Raw genomic sequence first — 17,961 nt, 5'->3', positions numbered from 1 at the left:
ACGGGCCTCGTGGGGCGGCGGGCAGAGCGGAGGCCCCGGGCACCACGGCCAACGCGTGTCTGTCCCAGTCCCGGTGGCGGGTGGCGCTGCCTGGGCCCTTACCGTAGCCGGTGGTGGGCAGCCCCAGGTGCTTCATGCGGTTCTTGACCAGCTCGGAGAGCTCCTGCCGCTCGGAGCGCTGGTGCAGGCTGAGCTGCTGCTGGCTGGCCCACTCGGCGGCCGCCGCCTTCCCCGTGGCCTTGGGGCCCTTGCGGCTCAGCTTCCGGGCCCACTGCCTGCTCTTGCGCCGCAGGAGCGGGTGCTCGGCTGGGTCGCCGCCAACCGAGTGTCGGCCGTGGGTGCCAGCGCCGCCGCCCGCCCGCACGCCCCAGGGCCCCCTCGCTTCCTGCGCGTCCTGGCAGTCCTCCACGCTCACCGAGATCTGGGACTGGCCAGGGCGGGAGGGTGAGGGGAGGGGGAGCCCCAGCCTCCTGCTGGGGGACCCCAGGGCCCAGGGGCACGAGCGCCTTCCTCCTGAGCCCCACACCGCCTCCAGGCCTGTCCACGTTTGCTGGGTGGACGAGGGCAGTTCCCCCACCTCTCGGGCCCTGCTCCCATGGCTCCCACCTGGGCCCTGCCTGTCCTGATTTTGCCACAGAGGGCCACCCCTCTGTGAGCCCCAGTTTCCCCATCTTGGAGAACTGGATAGAGTGGGGGCGGGGAGCGTGGTAGACGGGGAGTGCCAGTGGCTCAGTGGGTGCACGGGAACCCGGGGGCTCGTGGGGACTCCGCCTGGGCAGCACTCCTGAGAGGCTGGGGGCATGGGTTGGGCCAGACCAGCAGGGAGGGGGCCCCCCGCCATGAGGGGGGCCACAGCGGGACGTGGACAGAGCACAGGCGGCTGGATGAGCCTGCTTCCCCAGGGGCCGTCTTGGAGCTGTGCCACGGCTGACCCATCCTGGGGACACGCTCCCTGACCCTGCCATTGCCCGGGGCCCCGTGCCCCCCAGGCTTGGGGTGGGGGAGAGCAGGTAGGACTCTGCACCCGTCAGCACAGCTCGATGTGAGGCTCACGAGGCCACTCACCTGGGCTCTGAGGTTGTGGGGCTGCAAAGGAAACCAGGGGCAGCCTGGGTGCCTGTGGGTGCCTCTGCCCCCGCCCCCAGCCCCAGAAACTGCCTGGGCCCCTCGTGGGCTCGGGACCCGCGTGGCAGGCTGCCCAGTGTGGCTCCTGCTGGCGGCACAGGGCCCCTCGTCCTCGAGCTCCCCGGCCCCACTTGGGGGTCCCAGCCACCCAGCCACGTGTGGGGGCACATGAACCTGACCCGAGAAGGGCCTGGCAGCAAAGGCCCGGATCCCAGACTGAAACACGGCAGCGGCACAAATTATGCAGGAAGCCTGCGGGCTCTCGTGCGCGAGCCCATCCTCAGGAGCCCCCTGGCCCGAACCTCAGAGGTCGAGAAGACGTGGCACTCGGTCCTGTAGATGCCGATGGGGATCTCAGCGCTGGAGGAACACAGCTTCTGGAAGAGCCGGCCGTACGTGCGGATCCACAGGTCCTCCTCCGTGACTTTCATCTAGAGCGAGCGGCGGCCCTGAGCTGGGGCCGGCTGCGTGCGCCCCACGACGGCATGCCCGCCCGGCCGGCCCCGTCACTCACGGCGCAGAGGTAGCCGGAGCCTGGCGTGGTGTCGAGGCCCAGCAGCAGCCTGGTGATGGAGATCATGTAGTCCTTCACGAAGGACTGGCCAGAGAGGGAGGCCGCAGTGAGGCGGGGGCGCCCCGGGGACAGGCCGGGTCCCCTCACACGCCCACAGCCTCCTCCTGGGAAGCCTTGTCCGGCCTGGGGATCGGAGACCAGAGGCTGCCGGGAGCAGAGCCCAGGGCAGCGCCTTTCTGGGAGGAGAAGGACGGGGGACACTCGGGGTGGACCCAGGGAGGGACGCTCAGAACTGGGCTTTGTCGGCTGGAGGCGGAGAGGAGGCTGGGGCTCCCGCTGCCCTCGACCCCCTGCCCTCCTGACCCCGCTGACCTGGTAGAGCAGCGTGTCCAACATGCTGATGCTGAAGACGCGGCCCGCGGCAAACGGCAGGCGGAACATGAAGGCCAGGTTGGAGCCGTTTTCCCGTTCCCTCTGCAGGAAAGGGGGACTCAGGCGGTGCTCGCATCACAGCGGCGCACGGCCGAGCGGGGTGTGCGTGCCCCCGCAGACGGCCGACCTCGGGCCACAGCACCAGCTAGCACCCCCCCAGAGGGATCTGGGGCCCCCCATCCCATGCTGGGCGTGGGACCTGCACGGTCCCATGGGGCCCCACGCTTGCTTTAATGCGCCGCGCTCACCATCCTAAAATTCGAAATCATCTCAGTGATTTTATCCTTGAGCTTGTGTTTTTAAGTGAAGTCGGACGGGACGGTGGAGCGTGGGGACACACAGAAATCATGGAGAGGCGTGCGCCGTTCCTGCCTCCCTGTTCCCCCGTGGCGCCCACGATGCTCCGTGAGCACCGAGTTCCAGGGACTCGCACGGGGGTTTCCCGTGGCTTCAGGAACACAGATCCACCCTCGCCCAGCTCCGGACGTCGGGGCCCAACGGCGTGGGATGAAGGCGCCAGGGGGGCCGCGCTCCCGGCAGCTCTAGGGGACAGTCCTTTCCTGTTTCGTTTCTAGAAGCTGACCGCGTCCCTCCACTCGTGGCCCTTCCCTCCTGCCCCACAGCCAGCACAGTGCACCTGCCGAACTCTGACCCTCCGCCTCCTGCCTGGCAGGTCCCCGGTGAGGACACTGGGCCCCCGCAGGACCCTCTCCGGTCCACAAGGTCCCTCGACTGCGCACCACACTCTGCCCAGGCCCTGGCGAGTCGGACTTGGACGTCTTCGGGGCCATTATCCTTAGCACCCAAGGTTCGCTGTGACCGACAGCCGAGAAGCCCCCTTCTCATGGGACCAGACTTGCTTCAAAGGCAGAAGGCAGGCAAGGTATGCAGAAGACCCAGGGGCCGCCTGGAGGCCTTTCTTGCCCGAGGGCGGCAGGGCGTGGGCATGGGGCACGGAGCCGGGCGGCGGGCTCTGGTGGTGGTGCCCCGGCCCGTGAGGCGAGCCGTGTCCGGACGCGGCACATGCCGCGTGGCCTGCAGGCCCAAGTCCAGGAGCGCGTCTGTGTGCAGGACTCGGGGCGCATCACGTGGGTGCGCGGCGGGACCCGCAAGTCCGTGCAAAGGGCGCCTTCCTTCCCCTGAGCGGCTCCTGTGAACTGAGGAGGAAGCGGGTCCTGGGAGGCTGCCGAGGGGCCGGGGAGGCGCGGCGCTGTGGCATGTTTAACAGAAGGTCCCCGGCATTTGGAACATGGGCCCACGTTCTCAGGCTGCAGGAGGCCCTGCAGGTTCTGTGGCTGGTGCTGGAGGGATGCGAGTGCTCTGACTGGAGGCCCAGCTCGTGCGCGCGGGCCGGCGAGGTCGGGACAGGCGTGGATGAGCCCCTCCTGCAGGCGGGGCAGGGGCTGGAGGCCGCACTGGACGGGCAGCCCTGCGGGGCAGAAGCGGCCGGAACGGGGTGGGGGGTCCACACGGCGAGGCCCCACCTTCTCCGGCCACCCTCCGGCCGGGTCCTCTCTACACGGCTCTGTGACCAGCAGGTGCCAAGGCAACTTGGGTCGCCCTTTCAAAAACCGCCTTCTTCATCCAGTGCTCCTTGAAGTAGGAGACACGCACGCTTTCGTAAAAATAAACTGCCATTAATTCTGTAAAAAAACGAGCCCAGCGGCTCCTGTGGGGGCCATCGCCGTCGGGGCGCACCTGGGGGGCAGAGACCCACGGGGGCTCCAGGCCAAGCCTAGTCGGGACGTCAGAAGACAAGGCCTCCGTGGCCTCCAGGCCCAGGACTCATGGGGGCTGGTGCGACGTCAGCTCCAACCATCTCTGAGGGGGGTGGCATCCCGTAGTTCTGCCAGCCCTTTTCTCTGTGGCCGGGACCCCCGCCCACGTCAGCCCGAGTCTCTGCGGCCTGGGCCCCCCCGCCCACATCAGCCCGAGTCTCTGCAGCCCGGGGACACCCGCCCATGTCAGCCCGAGTCTCTGCAGCCCAGGGCCTCAGCCCACATCAGCCTGGAGGAGCCGGGGCTGCTTCTCACACATGCTGGCGTCCTCCCTTCTGCCCGGGCCCAGACCACGGAGCCACACGATGGGGTCCACCATCCTGAGCTGGGCAGGGGGTGCACCTGCCACCACAGGGGTCAATGGGGGACGTCAGCCGCAGGAGGGGAGAGCGGGAGCGCAGGCTGACCGCCTCGAAGCCCACCTCCTAGAACAGGCGGTGCGGGAGGCCCCTAAGGGACTGTGTGGGCTCGAGGGAAGCCGGCAGTGAGGGCCGGGACCAGCACCCTGGAGCCGAACCCCGTGCCGGTCACCCCCGCCCCTGCTCGGGTCAGACCTGAATTCCCAGACCCCGAGAATCCTGCTCAGATCCAGAGCAGCAGCCCCAGCATTTGGACCCAGAATCCGGTGCACTCCAATCATTCCAGAGATGGACGCTCAGCCCACAGGCTGCTGGGACAGGCTCAGAGTGGCTGGGAGGGCTGGCCCCGGGTGCCGGGCACAGCACACTCCAGGGAGGGCCTGGACGGGATGGGTGCCTGAGGTCCCTCTGGCCGTTGCGCCGAGCAGGCGCCCCTCTGTCTTCTCCGAGGGCCTGGAGGCCACCTGCCCGGCTTCTACTTGTCCCTCTGGCAAGCGGAGCACCAGGGTCCCCACAGGCCTCTCGACCCGGCCCTGGGCGGGACGCACTTCCGCCGTCCACCAGCGCTCAGGGTGAAGCGGCAGCTTGTCCCTTCTGGCTGGGGCTGATGGGCCGGCCTGGCTTGGGTGGATGGCAGCTGTGCGGTCAGCCGCTGAGACTGCAGTCTGTTCCCCGAGGAGGCGGGCAGCCCAGGCCCGGGAGCTCGATGCTCACAGCAAGTGCTTGCTGCACCCAACCTCCCGAGGAGGCCCGGGCCTCCTCTTCGGCAGCTCACCTGCTCCCCGGTCTTACCCTCACCCCAGCACACACCCTGCCCCTTGCTGTGGAGGGGTGCTGCCAGTGGCCTGGGCAGGGACGACCTCACCAGAGCCTGTGTCCCGGGTGGCCGGTCCCTGTGCCCCAGAGCTCCGCACCAACGCTAGCCGATGCCCCTCCTGGAGGCCCGGGGAGCCAACAGTGGATTCCCACCCTGCCTCCCCTCCACCGTGTGACCCGGACAACTGCCTCCCCTCTCTGACCCCCAGTCCTTTGCGTGCACCTGCCAGGTGGTTGAGACCCATCATGTTTCAGGTTTGGGCACAGTGCCTGCGGCGCGGGAAATGGGGAGTCGGTGTCCTCCATGCTGGTATTTACGGACACGGCAGGCAGCCTCAACCCAGGCACGGCCAGGCCTGGACCCGGCCACCAGGGGGACCAGTGCCCCTAAAGCCTTGGGGAGGACACAGGAACCTCACATGGGAGTTGAGTCTCCAACTCTGACTCCCTCTGGCCAGAGGAGAGCAGGTGCCTCGGCCTCCCGTGGCCCCTGAGCCCCAGAGCCCCCCCCCATTCCCTCCAGGCTCTGAACCCTGACAGCTCAGGAGGTGGCACGGGGGAGGTCAGGTGCAGCTGCTCACCTTTTCCAGCTTGGAAAGAGCCAGAGAGTAGCTGTCCTTAGCACGGAACTGCATGAACCGCATGTTGGAAGGGTGGGTGAGCTCCGTGGTGATGCTCAAGCTGGGGAAGAGCCTGCGGGGGAGTAGGGGCTCAGGGCGGGGTCCCCTGGTCATGGACGGGGGAGCAGGGGCTCAGGGAGGGGTCTCCTGGTCACGGACGGGGGAGCAGGGGCTCAGGGAGGGGTCCCCTGGTCACGGACGGGGGAGCAGGGGCTCAGGGTGAGGTCCCCTGGTCACATATATTGGCGGGGCTCGGGGTAGGGCTCCCACGTCATGGATTGGGGTGCTCAGGGTGTGGTCCCGTGGTCACAGCTGCAGCAATGGCTGGGGGGTTCGGGGTGGGACCCAGCCTGGCCCTGCTGCGTCTGCCCTGGGTGTGAGCCCCTGGCCTCTCACCGGAACATGGTCTGCACATTGACGATGGTCTTGGCGTCCGCCATGTAGTCCTCCTCCGCGCTCATGGTGCTCTCCTTGTCCACCACCACCAGGTTGTCCGCATAGATGATGCCGCACTGCAGCAGGCTGTCCAGGCTGGGGTGGGGGAGGTGAACAAGCCGCGTGGCCAGGGGTCGCCGAACACCAGGTTGGGGGTGCTGGGAGCTCCCTCTGGGCGCACATTGCTCTCCCTCCACTCTACCTCCTGGCCTGCCCACGCCCAGGGAGAAGGAGACTGGAGGAGGGGAGGGGCGGGAGGGGCCTTCCGCTAAGAAATGGGCCGATGCCCCCACTCCACCGTGGGCTCTAGAGGGAGATGGCGAGGCGGCCCGGCACCTTACTTGTCCACGGAGCCCTCCATGTAGTAGACCATGGGGAAGCAGCAGATGGCCTCCAGGAAGTGGTGGTCAGGCCTGTGGGGAGAGCAGGTTATGGGGGTGCCTGTCCTGCTCTGCCGCTCGCCCCCCGTGCCCAGCTTGGGCCCTGCCCTGGGTGAGCAGGGCTGGGTGGAGCAGAGGTACCCCAGGACCACAGCACATCAGACCCGGGAGGCCTTTAGAGACCCATGGGGCTGTTCTTTATTTTGCCCGAGGGCGAACCACAGCCCCGGGGCCAGGGGCGCTTGCCCAGGTGAGACCCCGGGCTCTGGGGGTCCAGGTGCTGGGGCCGGGCGTCGGCCCCCCGGGGATTCGCAGCGTGGGAAACAGGAGAAACCGCGAGGGAGGGAGAGCGGGTGCTCCCGAGGACCGGGGGGCCTGGGGACGGAGCAGGGGAGGGGCCGGGGCGTCTGCAGGTCAGGGCAGGGGTGTGCGGCGGGCCTCACTTGTTGTCCAGCAGCAGCACGATGGGGTTGAGCTCCTTGCGGGACCTGTAGTAGGCCCGCAGTGGCACGATGAAGTTGTACAGCCCGTTGCCCGCCGTCTCCGCCGAGACGATGATCAGCTTGTTCTTAAAGCCATAGGCCTTGGCGTCTTCGTAGCTGTTGTGTTTGCAGCCCTGCGGAGAGGCAGGGTCAGCCGTCAGCCTTGGAAATGGAACCGCCGTGATTTTACCAGCAATACCGGGTTCATCGGGAAGAAGAGAGCATTGCAACCCGGGACAAGCCGTGGGCCAGTTCCGAGAAGGGGAGGCCTGCTGGTTTTCGGAGAAGGGGTGAGTTGGGAGGGGCTCTTCTGAAGTAAAAGCCCACCAGGGGCAGGTGTGGTGGCCTCCCCCTGGCTGCCCTGCGGCTGGCTGGTCTCATCCTGCTGGGTCTGCGCTTGACGGCGCGTGGTAGGAGCTCCCCTGTCTCTGTGGGGTCTCCCTTTACTGACTCTCACGCAGTGCTGGCCACCGTGATGACGCCAAGCTCCCCGGGGCCCCTCACCGAAGGGCGCCCACAGGCCCCTGGTTGTCAGCAGCCGGCCCTGGTCCCTTCACGGCTCGCGGCAGCCCCCTGGGAGCCCCAGGCCCCAGCAGACCCGCCCACCCTGCTCGTGGCGGCTCCGCATCAGGCTGCCACGGGCAGAGCGGCAAGTGGGGCCCGCGGTGGGGGACGGTCCCGACAGGGAGGGGAGGGAGGCGCTGTGCCAAACCGCATCTTAGCAGATGCAGAAAGGAGATCTGGGTCGTACGTGCCGTGTGCGTGTGCGTGTGTGTGTGCGTGTGGGCTCCGGCTCTGTCTGCTGAGGCGCACATGCAGTGACACCCCGGGAGCCGAGTGCGCCCCATGCCCAGAAGTTGGTGTCTCAACCCCATTTTGCACCGAGAGAAGCGGGGCTCCCTGCAGACGCTCCAGGCCTGGAGCAGGGCAGGTGCACGCCGGGGCGGGGACACCATGGAAGCATTCCAGGGACGACAGGGACCCCACCCCGCCCCAGCCGGCCTGCAGGGCTTCCCCCCGCAAAACGGGAAAGTCCGAGCCTCGAAGTCAGTAACGACTGGCCAAGAATTGCAATCCCACAGGAGTAAGCGCAGCGATAAGCCCTGAACCAAAGAGGAGTCTGAGGCCATGCTGCGCAAAGGGGTAAATGCAGAAGGGGACGCACTTCCTCACAGCAGAACGCTAGCAACAGATACAGAGGGAATCTGGGATGAGAGACACCCAGGTGAAGGGCAGCTCTCCCCACAAATGACTTGCTAACCACAAAAGCAAAAACGGAGGAAACTGGGCGTGCCACGTGTGCCACGTGATCCACATCAGCTCCCCCAGGGATGCGGCACAGGGGCGGCACAGGGACGTCTCGTGCCTCCAAGGACACGTGTCACCTTCGGAGATGGGGCCCCAGGTGCACACGCGGAGTCTTCTCACGAGAAAGTTCACGGACCCCCAGGGAAGGTGCCACCAAACCACTGTCTGCACCTCCAGATGCCAGGGCCGAGAGCCGAGCGAAAAGGGATGGGACAGCTGCGTGCAGCGCATGGCGTGGACTGGTCCCGGCGGGGAGCCCGCAGTGTGAAGGGCAGCGAGGGCCGTGGGACAAGGGGCGCACTCTGAGGCGGCCGGTGGACCAGATGGGAGCCGAGGGATGGCCTTGCTCTCGGGAAGCGGGCAGGGGTGGGGGGAGGGGCTCCACCCGCTCTCAGGTTCAGGAACAACACGCCTCGAAACCGACGCCCGTCTATGGGGGACGAGAGCAAACAGTGCGTCCGGGCAAAGGCCCAGGACTTCCTTCTCATCCTGCAGCTTTTCCGAAGTTCGCAGTTACCTGGAAGCGCAAAGTCAGGCAGAGCTCGGGGGAGGGGGCCGCCCACCTTGTCCAGCCGCAAGCAGCAGAACGGGGCCTTCACGGGCAGGAGGTGGCACAGGGTGGGGGAGCTGCCGATGTAGGGCGAGTTGGGGGGGTAGCCCTTCACGTACCTGCCGCGGGAGACAGGAGCCCTCCCGTCAGCGTGGCCCGGGGGCTCCGGCTCCGACCGCCCGCCCCCCCATGGCTCCGCCCCGGCCCGCGGTCCCTGTCCCCAGAGCGCAGCAGGGCTGTGCCCCGGGCGGCCACGCGGAGGCGCCAGACCCCGCGGACCGGTGCCTGCCCAGGGACCGCACGTGGGAAGCAGGGCTGTGCCCCGACCAGAGGGTCTGAGATGAAAATCCACGCATCATGCACATGCACACACAACACACACGTGCACACACGCACGAGCTTACACGGGGCCTGGGATCTCGGGCATAACCCAAGGGTCGTGCCCTCCCTGAAGCCCCCAGCACCCCAGCCCGTGGGCAGACGCTGGCCCCTGGCCCCTCTCTGCTGGCTGCCCGGGCTGGGCGGGTCTCCCCAGCAGCACCCAGCGTGCCCCCCATGGGGGCGGCCCCAGCGGCCAGCCATGCCACCTGCCCCGGGGTGTCCAGCCGCCCTGGGCGCCCCCCCTGGATCTCAGAGCTGGTCCCTCTTTAAGGCCCGTCTGCCCCATCTGGGAACCAGACAGAGGCCAGGAGCAGAGAGGGCAGTGGCCACGGCCTTGCTGGGGGAGCCCTGGCACCTGGCCGTGGCGCTGCCATTGGGGAGCAGCCTGTCTGTCCCGGCCAAGGCCAAGGGGCCAGACAGAGGCCAGGGCAGGAGGAAGGCTCAGGATGGCCAGGGGCCTCTGGGCCTGGAGGATACCTCACCAAGGGCTCCCCTAGTCGTGACCTCCACAGACGATGCTCAGAGGACAGCCACCCCCACCGAGCAGGCCTGGCACCGAGGTGTGGTGGCCCAGGGCGCGAGGCGGAGGAGGGACGAGGGGGCAGGCAGCACAGCCCGGCTTTCACGTCTGTGCAGAGTCCCCAGCAGATTCCATTTGCCAAACACAGTTTCCCGCGAAACCCCGGCTCTGAGCCCACAGGGACATTTCCCTCCCCACGCGCTGGCCGCAGCCCCCAGGCCTGTCTCCATTTCCCCCCGCCCCTCTGCCCCGGCACACGGCACTCACTCCACCACAGACAGCCCCTCGTCATCCGATGGCGTCAGCTCGTCCTCCGACGGGTCACTCAGCAGGTCGCAGGGCAGCAGGGCCGAGCTGTCAGCCAGCTCCAGGACGGGCGCGATGCTGGGCCGCCGGCTGCCCGAGCCGTTCTCTGTGGGCAGCGTAAGCTTGCCGTCCCCGCCGCCCCCGCCGCTCTGTGCCGGCCGGCACTCTGTGTTCTGGAGGTCCATGGCCACTGTCCCTGGAACAGAGCGGCCGACCTTGGCTGGCTGCCCCTCCCCGAGATTTTCCTGGGGGTGGCTGGTTCCCGGGTCGGAGGTGGGACCCCTGGTGCCCACGAGGGCCCTGCAGGAAGGTGGGGACAGATGGGGACACGGAGGCCCAGGGGGAGTGCCCGCCTGCGTGGCGCCTCACCCATGGAGGCCACGATGCTGTGCATGGGCAGGCGGGAGGACCCGTCGTACAGACCCTGCCCCGAGAAGCCCTTCTTCTTCTGCTTCTCCTCCTGCTTGAAGATGAAGGCGGAGTTCTCCTCCTTGGTGATGTTGATGTAGAAGCAGGTGTCGGAGGCCGCCAGGGTGTGCCGCGGCCCGGGGTTCAGCAGGATGCTCTTGTTGTCCTCCCGCTTCAGCCCGATGAGGCACACGCCGTACCTGCGCGGGGCGCAGCTTCAGGGGGCCAGCCAGACCCGCGTCCCCCCGCCCGCCCGCCCGCCCGCCCGCCTGTCCGCCGGGGCGCGTACTTCTTGTGCGCGTGGAAGGCGGCGTAGGTGAAGCTCTTGCCCTCGTACTCGCGGAAGAACTTGCTGTCCCCCATGCGCACGTGGTACACCTCGTTGCCCGAGCAGCGTCCATACATGCGCTGCCACTGTTCCGGGGACTCCTGGCCCTCCCTGCGCGGGGCGGCCGCGACGTCACCAGGGCTGGCCGCCCCTCCTGCCCCCCGGGCGCTGCTGATGCCCCCGCCGTGCCGCGTCCCGCGTCTGGCTATGGGTGGAGGCCAGCAGGGCCAGCCTGGACGACCCGGACCCCGCCCTGCATGGCTGAGCCTCGGGGGGTGGCCTGAGGGGTCACCCGAGCAGCTTTTAAAAGCTGTAAACACGGGCGCCTGGGCGGCTCAGTTGGTTGAGCGACTGACTGCCTTCGGCTGGGGTCGTGATCCTAGGGTCCAGGGATCGAGCCCCACACTGGGCTCCCTGCTCTGTGGGGAGCCTGCTTCTCCCTCTCCCACTCCCCCTGCTTGTGTTCCCTCTCTCGCTGTGCCTCTCTCTGTCAAGTAAACAAATAAAATCTTAAAAAAAAAAAAAAAAGATCTTCAGTACAGGGCGCCTGGGTGGCTCAGTTGGTTGGGCGACTGCCTTCGGCTCAGGTCATGATCCTGGAGTCCCGGGATCGAGTCCCGCCTCGGGCTCCCTGCTCGGCGGGGAGCCTGCTTCTCCCTCTGACCCTCCCCCCTCTCATGTGCTCTCTCTCTCTCATTCTCTCTCTCTCAAATAAATAAATGAAAAAAATCTTAAAAAAAAAAAAGCTGTAAACACGAGGGTCTGACTTTTAGGGGGCTGCCAACATGTTTTGGGGCTGAGACTGGCCTCGGTGGCCTGTGGGCTCTCCCGGCACCCCACCCTGGCCGCTGCCTGCGCCGTCCCTCCCCGGGCCCGCCCCCTCCCCCAGCACTCACTGGCCACGGGACGTGTGCACCAGCAGGGTGATGAGCGTGGACGTGGCGGGACAGATGCAGTTGAGGGCCAGCATGGCGTACTTGCACTCCTCCTCACACACCACGTGGTCTGTGGCAGGAGGGGGCAGGTGGCCGCCCAGACGTCACTGTCCCGACAGCAGGCGCCCCACCGTCCAGCACCCTCCCCGGGGCGCCCCCTTGTCTGCCCCAGCACCTCTGTGCTTGACTCCCAGCTTGATGAGAGCTCCAGGGCTGGGGTCCTGCTCACCTGCCCCCCGTGCGCCCAGAGACGCCTCTTGGATGTACCACTGACCCTGGGGCCCCGGGGGGAAGATGGTCATCTCATATGGCGAGACCTGCGTGGGCTCCACTGCGCCCCACGCCTTGCTGAGCATGCTCAGCTGTGTCCCCCGCTAGACCTTTGTGAGTTCTTGGGTGCTCCAGCCCTTCTCTACACCCCACCTGGCAAAATGCACCCCACCTGGGTGCACAGCCACGGCCCCCACGTACCTGCAAACTTGACGTGGAACTTGTTCTCGGGTTTGAGAATCTGGACGTAGAGGGGGCAGTTGGGTGCGAAGTCCTTCACGGCCCAGGCGCGCAGGATGGTCTGGTGGTCCTGAGGTGGGGAAGCAGGGTCAGGGCTATGGGGCAGCAGCCGCCAAGGGGAGGGTCTCTGCCCTCAGGCATCCTCCTGCTCTGGCCCCAGGGGCCCTCACCGCTGCCGTGCGATCCACTTCATTGCGGCTGCTGAGGATAAAGCAGGCTTCCCCGTTGTCCATCCTGCAAAGCACCAGGTCTGAGCACGGCCTGGACCGTTCATGCTCTGTCTCAGACATCAGGGGCTCAACGCAGAGGCCGGAAGGGGTGGGCCCCGTCGAGACCCCACCTCGCTTGGGCTGATGGCCTGGCATCAGGGCGCTGACCAGCTTGCGGGGGGCCCATTCTCTATGACCCCATTAAGCCAGGGCTGGGCTGGTGGCAAAGAGGATGGACCCTGCCCACTTGCCGGCCTGTCCCTTCCCAAGGTCTGGGGACATGGATGATGCATTCTGCTCTCCTCTCCCACCCTTGAGAGCCCTTGGCTGCAGCAGGGGCACTGAGGAACTGCTCACGCCCCAGGGATGGGAGGCCTGGTCCCTCCCCACCACGTCGCCCTGCACCCTGCCCACCCTGGCTCTTTGCTTGTCCCTGCCAGGCCTCTGCCTCTCCCAGCCCCTTGCCCTGGAGCTGGGTGCTGGATCACAGAAGAGGCTGAGCCCCCTGGCCACTGCCACCTCCATGCTGGATTCCTTTCTGAAACGTTACGGGTGGGACAGTGGGACTGACCCAGGGCTCAGGAGGTGGGCAGGTGGGTGCCCCGGCTATCTGGTCTCCTGCTTCCCCTTGGTCCATACAACCCACAACCCATCACAAAAAATGACTTGAAGTCGCTGGTATGAAGATGTGATGAGGCGGTTTCCTGGGGTGTCCCAGAACATGCACTGGCACATTCTGGAAAGTCCCATCTAACAACTTAGTCTTCTTATGTCAAGTCACCTTATTAGCTTGTCTTTAAAAGAAACCTTGCCCACAGCCCCCATCTTCCCATCCTGGCTCCACCTGGAGCCACTCCTGGAACCCCACCGCATCCCCTGGACACCAGAGCAGGGGAGGATGGGAGCTCTGGCAGGCTGACCCTTGGGCACGGGAGGACAGGTGGGCTGGGCAGCGTGGGGCCTGGCTGGCCTGGGCGGGCGGCGGGCACAGAGCCGGAGCTGCTGGTCTCCCTGATGACCCTCCCACCTCAGGCCCCTGCTCAGACAGGCTCGGGGCCCCGCCCTCTGCCCCGGGATGGCACTCACTTGGCTCGCATGAGGTCCTGGTCCTTGAGCGCAGAGCCCTGGAGGTAGATGACCCGCTGGGACCACAGGGGGATCTGCAGGACCCTGCGGACCTGGATGTCCATCTCAGTGGGGCACAGGATGACGACGTAGTAGTCCTGCAGGCGGGCCTGGGGTCAATGCGGACTCACCCGCACAGGTGGGGAGACCGAGGCCCGCAGTGCCCGGGGCGCTTCACCTGCAGCCGGGGGTGCGCATAGAACTCGTTCAGGAAGTCCATGAGCAGGTCGATCTTGAGGGAGCTGACGCACAGAATCACGTGCTTCTCAGTCTGCGCCCGGTGACGGCTGTAATTGCCCCCCGACTTCTGCCGCTCCATCCACAGGTATACCAGCTCCTCGAACTGCAGGTGAGAGCGGCTGCGTCCCAGGTGGCCCCGGGACTCGGGGGGCCGCGAGGGTGCCGGCCGTGCGGGGAAGGGTGCTCTCCCTAGTGGGGCAGCACACGCGGAGCTGTCCTCCCCGGATAGCACAGAGGGCCGGCGGTGGGTCGGGGGGAGCATGGGGGGGACAGACGTCGCAGCCCCCGGCCCCCGGAGCCCCAAGCAACCCTGACGCGATGCCCAAGTCTGCACTCCCGACATGCAGGTGATGATGAGACCCTGGGGCCGCCATCGGCCCCCGAGATCCCTTTCAGAGAAGCCTGGGGGTGTCAGGAGAGTCTCAGACACAGAATCCGAAATCCAGACTCCGGGCACGGAAGGGCACTTTCGGTGCCGTGGGGTCCCGCCCACCCCGCCCACGCCTCCTGGACACCAGCCTCGCGTCGTGAGTCCTTCTAAATTAGGAAAAGGACGGACACAAGTGGCCCAGGGAAGGGAGCAGGACCCCGCAGAGCCCTCCATGCTGGGTGCAGGGGTGAGGGCGGCCTCCTGCCTCCAGCCGATTCCCCCTCCAGCTCCGGGGCCGCGGGTTACCGCAGCTTCCGTCAACGGCAGCAGCTACCCTCCGGTGGGCTCACCCATGCTGGGCAGCCCGCCACTAGCTCGCTGAAACGGGATCGTTCCACTGAATTTATGGCGCATCTGCTAGGTTCCGGGGACAAGACCCCGGGGCCCTGCAGCTCAGGACCGGTTCCACTGCTGGAGGGGGTCCCCTGGGCAGGGTGGGGGCCGTGTGCCACGCGCTCCGGGCCCGGCCTCCTCCTCTGCCACCTGGCTCAGTGGCATCTGCCTCCCGGGGCCGAGAGGGGTAAGTGACCCAACCGTGCCAGGTTCAGTCGTGTCCCCTAAGAGTCACGTCCACTCGGAACCTCCCCGTGGGACCTTATGTGGAAACAGGGTCTTTGCAGGTGTGATTAGTTAAGGTGAGGTCAGACAGGATTGGGGTGGGCCTCCTAAAATGAGGGCAGAGGACACGGAGGGACATGCAGGGAGGAGGCACGTGAGGACGGGGGCAGGGATGGGAGGGACGCAGCCACAAGCTGGGGGAGCCCAGGGATCCCCACGGCTCCAGAAGCGGGGAGGGCGTGAAGGGAGCCTCCCTCGGGGTCTCCAGAAGGAGCCGGCCCTGCTGACACCCCAGACTCAGACTCGGGCCTCCGGACGGGGACAGGACGTTTCTGCCATGTGAAGCCCGCGTATGTGGTGCCGGCGGCTGCCCATGGACGTGCGGCGAGCGCGGGCAGCGGTGGCCACCGCCGCCTTCTGGGAGGGAGATTTAGCGGGCACGCTGCTGTCTTTGCTCTCGTCTGAGGGCGCTAACCAGGCAGCGGACTTAAGCGGAAGGGCACGGGGAAGAAATGGGGACCACCCCCTTCCACCTTCCCCGAGGGGGCGGGCAGCTACTCCAGCAGTGAGCTCAGCAGCATCCTCGCTCCTGAGCCTCCACCCCCAGCCCCGTCCCACCAACAGACGGCGGCCCCCTGTCGAGAACGCCGCCCCTGGCTCCTCGCCCCGCTGGGTGTGGCCTCACCAGCCCCAGACCCCCGGCCGCCCCGCAGGGCCCGCTGCGAAGAGCTCCCCCATCCCGTCCCACTCGGGTCTCTGGCATAGCTCATTCCCGTGCTGGGCGCCGGGTGGTGGGGGGCACGGGGGCTGGAGGTGCACCTGCAGTGGGAGCACCACCAGGGCCACGCAGATCATGATGACCACCAGCAGCTGGGACGGCCAGATCTTGGGCGTCACGTCACCGTAGCCCACAGTGGAGAAGGTGACGATGCAGAAGTAGAAGGCCGTGAGAAGGGACAGGTTCTCGCCTGCTCGCTCCAGGTGCTGGATGCCACAGGTCCTGGAGATCCGGGTGGTCAGAGGGCCATGGGCGGGGCCGCGGCCACAGCTCCCGGGTGCAGCTCTGCCTGCCCAGGTGCCCCCATCACTGGCAGGGGAACCCCCACCCCACACGTGGTCCTGAGTCCAGCTCAGTTCATGTGGGCTTCCGGCGCTTGCCCCCCCTCCCCGTCTGCCAGAGCCCACACAGCCCAGCTCTTCGGATTTCCCCCTGGACATTGCCTTTCCAGCCCACAGCTCTTTCGAGGCCCCTGGAAAATGCACCCCGAGGTTGGATGGGGAGTTGCGCTGGTTGAGTGTGGGCCTGGGAGCCAGTGGGGGTGGGTGTGCCCCCGGCTGTGAGCCCCCACATGCCACCCCACCTCTGAGCCTCCTCCTCACCCAGGAGGTCAGACAGGGCGTGGGGCTTGCCCAACCCCTCTCGCGCTCAGAACTGGACAGCCCTGCTTCCCATGCCTGTGACCCCCAAGTCCCGGTCCCCAGACAGAAGGTGCTGCTGGCAGGGCCTAGGGGGCCCACAGCACCCACCGTGGGGTGCTTAGCACAGAGACAGGCTCAAAGACCCTCCCCCAGGGGGACAGGCGCCGGGAGAGAGCGGGCTGAGTCACCCGGGGGATTTCCACCCTGTGGATGCGGGTCCTGCCCCGCTGAGCTCTGTGTGTTGGTAGGGTGTGGGGAAGGGGAGGCAGGAAGCACATGGCCCTCCTTCTCTCCTTCCCAGGCCTTGGTGCCTGTCCCGCATCCTTGCCCGGGGCACAGGAGGTGGTGATTAGATTCACCAGCACCGGGCACGGCCTGACCCCTGCCTCCTCCTAGAGGAGCTGGGCTCAGGCCCCCGGCCCCCTGGGAGTGTGGGCTCTGGGCCGCCCCCCGGGCCTTGGGCCGGACTGCCACCGGCCACGGCGGGGCCCTTCTGAGTTCTTGGACACCAAGGCGAGGGCCATCGGGAGGGCTGGTGGGACCCCTGCCGGGCGCACTCACCCCGTGAACACCAGACACAGCAGGGTGCAGAACAGGATGAGGACCTGGTTGAACATGGCCGACTGCGAGCGCAGGATGGCGCGGTGGAAGTCATTCTGCGGGATGTGGGGTGGTCAGGGGCAGAGCCTGAGACCCGCCACGGAGCCGGGGCCCTCTGGCCACGCGTCCCAGGGCCCGTGAGTGAGCGTGAGAGGGGAGGTGTAGCGGTATCCCAGGCCCCGCCGCGGGACACCTGCTCTCAGCCCTCAGCTCTCTGCAACCCCCTCTCGCGACCCCCACTGTGGGGGTGGGTGGGGGCACAGGACTGGAAGGCCCTGGCTTTGTTAGGATGGGGGTGATCCCAGGGGGCCTGGACTCGGAGGGGGGAGCCCTGGGGAGGAACCTGTGTCAGGCTGCCTGCTGACAGCTCTGTAAAGGGGTCTTGGCCAGACACTCAGCGGAGGGTCTGTCCGTGGGCCCGGGTCACGTGGTCCTGGTCTTTGTGGCCCATTTGCTCTCGCCCCTCCTCCCTGCAGCCACTTATTTCCTGGGCTCAGGCAAAGCTCCAGGCTGAACCTCCTCTGTAGCACGAGACGGAGGTCAGTCCTGGTCAGGACAGAGACGGAAGGGCGGAGACCGGCCTTTCGCGGTGACAGACATAGCATGCTTCTGCTTATCACCCTGGCCTCCTGGGGCACCGAGGGACGGTGGCCAGCTCCCCGCCAGGCTGGTGGCATCCTGGGGGGCTCACCACCCAGGCCAGGAGGATGGCAGCTGCCCAGCCCGCGGCTTACGATCATGTTTTCCAGGGCATGCTTGGCCAGCCAACAGTTCAGAAACACAGGGATGAACAGGTTCCTCAGGGGCGCCCAGAATATCTGTGGAGGAGACGAGTCAGGGGGCTGGCACTGGGGGTGCCCCACTCCTCACCTGGCTGCTCACCCACCGTGACGATGAAGGGCAGTGTGTTGATCATCTCCAGGACGAAAGAGACACGGAAGATCTGCTCCCAGATGTTCCCCTGGGGACCGTGGGGGCAGGAAGAGAAAGACAAACCAGCCAGGAGGTCAGGGAATGAGGTGGAGGTCAGGGAGTGGGGTGGGGGTGGGGGACGAGCCAGCCAGGAGGTCAGGGAGTGGGGTGGAGGTCAGGGAGTGGGGTGGGGGGGACGAACCAGCCTGGAGGTCAGGGAGTGGGGTGGGGGGGATGAGCCAGCCTGGAGGTCAGGGAGTGGGGTGGAGGTCAGGGAGTGG

General features: G+C 67.0%; 1 protein-coding gene across 1 annotated transcript in view; it reads right to left on the bottom strand.

Annotated features, from left to right (window-relative positions):
• KCNT1 (potassium sodium-activated channel subfamily T member 1) overlaps positions 1-17,961 on the bottom strand; it is a 39,683-nt gene that overhangs the window by 4,820 nt on the left and 16,902 nt on the right. The window contains exons 8-29 of the mRNA XM_064579626.1: positions 17,655-17,729; positions 17,503-17,586; positions 16,730-16,824; positions 15,569-15,749; positions 13,700-13,864; positions 13,483-13,619; positions 12,358-12,421; positions 12,149-12,257; positions 11,639-11,747; positions 10,704-10,853; positions 10,376-10,614; positions 9,968-10,202; positions 8,813-8,918; positions 6,903-7,075; positions 6,421-6,492; positions 6,041-6,175; positions 5,606-5,717; positions 2,012-2,113; positions 1,640-1,723; positions 1,428-1,556; positions 1,066-1,086; positions 103-427 (exon numbers count right to left, since the gene is read on the bottom strand). Of these exons, the coding sequence (XP_064435696.1) occupies positions 103-427; positions 1,066-1,086; positions 1,428-1,556; positions 1,640-1,723; positions 2,012-2,113; positions 5,606-5,717; positions 6,041-6,175; positions 6,421-6,492; positions 6,903-7,075; positions 8,813-8,918; positions 9,968-10,202; positions 10,376-10,614; positions 10,704-10,853; positions 11,639-11,747; positions 12,149-12,257; positions 12,358-12,421; positions 13,483-13,619; positions 13,700-13,864; positions 15,569-15,749; positions 16,730-16,824; positions 17,503-17,586; positions 17,655-17,729 (2,902 nt within the window). The remainder of the gene's footprint in view (positions 1-102; positions 428-1,065; positions 1,087-1,427; positions 1,557-1,639; positions 1,724-2,011; positions 2,114-5,605; positions 5,718-6,040; positions 6,176-6,420; positions 6,493-6,902; positions 7,076-8,812; positions 8,919-9,967; positions 10,203-10,375; positions 10,615-10,703; positions 10,854-11,638; positions 11,748-12,148; positions 12,258-12,357; positions 12,422-13,482; positions 13,620-13,699; positions 13,865-15,568; positions 15,750-16,729; positions 16,825-17,502; positions 17,587-17,654; positions 17,730-17,961) is intronic.

Source organism: Mirounga angustirostris, unplaced genomic scaffold (assembly GCF_029215605.1).
Source record: "Mirounga angustirostris isolate CCGP_5_RB_7025 unplaced genomic scaffold, mMirAng1.0.hap1 SCAF_15, whole genome shotgun sequence".
Taxonomy (NCBI): Eukaryota; Metazoa; Chordata; class Mammalia; order Carnivora; family Phocidae; genus Mirounga; species Mirounga angustirostris.
Note: the sequence above shows the minus strand (reverse complement) of the source record. Positions and strands in the feature narration are given on the sequence as shown.